The sequence below is a fragment of the Volvox carteri genome (genome assembly GCF_000143455.1).
Source record: "Volvox carteri f. nagariensis unplaced genomic scaffold VOLCAscaffold_853, whole genome shotgun sequence".
Taxonomy (NCBI): Eukaryota; Viridiplantae; Chlorophyta; class Chlorophyceae; order Chlamydomonadales; family Volvocaceae; genus Volvox; species Volvox carteri.
In genome coordinates this window covers 5459-6220 of record NW_003308325.1, presented here as the reverse complement: position 1 = coordinate 6220, position 762 = coordinate 5459, and the positions used below count along the sequence as shown (strand labels likewise).

The following is a 762-nucleotide window of genomic DNA, read 5'->3' as shown; positions in this document are numbered from 1 at the left end:
GAAACCCTTTCGGGATAACCTTTGGAAACCCTTTTTGTTCTTCATCCCCTAAAGGGGAACTAAAGGGGACCATCCCNCTTGTTCAACCCCGAAGGGTAACATCCCCTAAAGGGTTGTCCCCTAAAGTCTTGTCCCCTAAAGTGTTGTCCCCTAAAGTCTTGTCCCCTAAAGTGTTGTCCCCTAAAGTGTTGTCCCCTAAAGTGTTGTCCCCTAAAGTGTTGTCCCCTAAAGTGTTGTCCCCTAAAGTGTTGTCCCCTAAAGTGTTGTCCCCTAAAGTGTTGTCCCCTAAAGTGTTGTCTTCTTTAGGGTTGTCTTCTTTAGTTCCCCTTTAGAAGATGAACCAAAGGCATCGTCCCCTAAAGGGGAACTTTAGTTCCCCTTTAGGGGATGACGTATGACAAGGGGAAGACTTTGGGGTTCTTCCCCTAAAGGGGAACTTTAGTTATTCCCCTTTAGGGGAACTTTAGTGTTCTTCTTCTTCCCCTAAAGGGGATGAACTAAAGGGGACGATGACTTTGGGGGGGGGGTTCCCCTAAAGGGGAAGATGTTCCCCCTTCGGGGATGTCGTCTTCCCCTAAAGGGGAAGAACTAAAGGGGTTCCCCTTTAGGGGAAGAACTAAAGGGGAAGAAGGGGTTCCCTTTAGGGGAAGAACACATAGTTCTTTATTTTAAAGGAACACATAGTTCTTTATTAAGGGGATGGAAACCAAAGAAGACTTCCCCTTCTTGTTCTTCTTCTTCTTCTTCCCCTTTAGTGTTCCC

General features: G+C 46.6%; 1 protein-coding gene across 1 annotated transcript; it reads right to left on the bottom strand.

Moving 5' to 3' along the window:
- Nucleotides 1-82: 82 nt before the first annotated feature.
- On the bottom strand, nt 83-286 carry VOLCADRAFT_71871 (uncharacterized protein; the record flags this gene model as incomplete). Its single annotated transcript, XM_002959804.1, has 1 exon — nt 83-286. A coding segment is annotated over one exon (204 nt), but the record flags the coding sequence as incomplete, so codon positions are not given.
- Between the last annotated feature and the right edge of the window lie 476 nt (nt 287-762).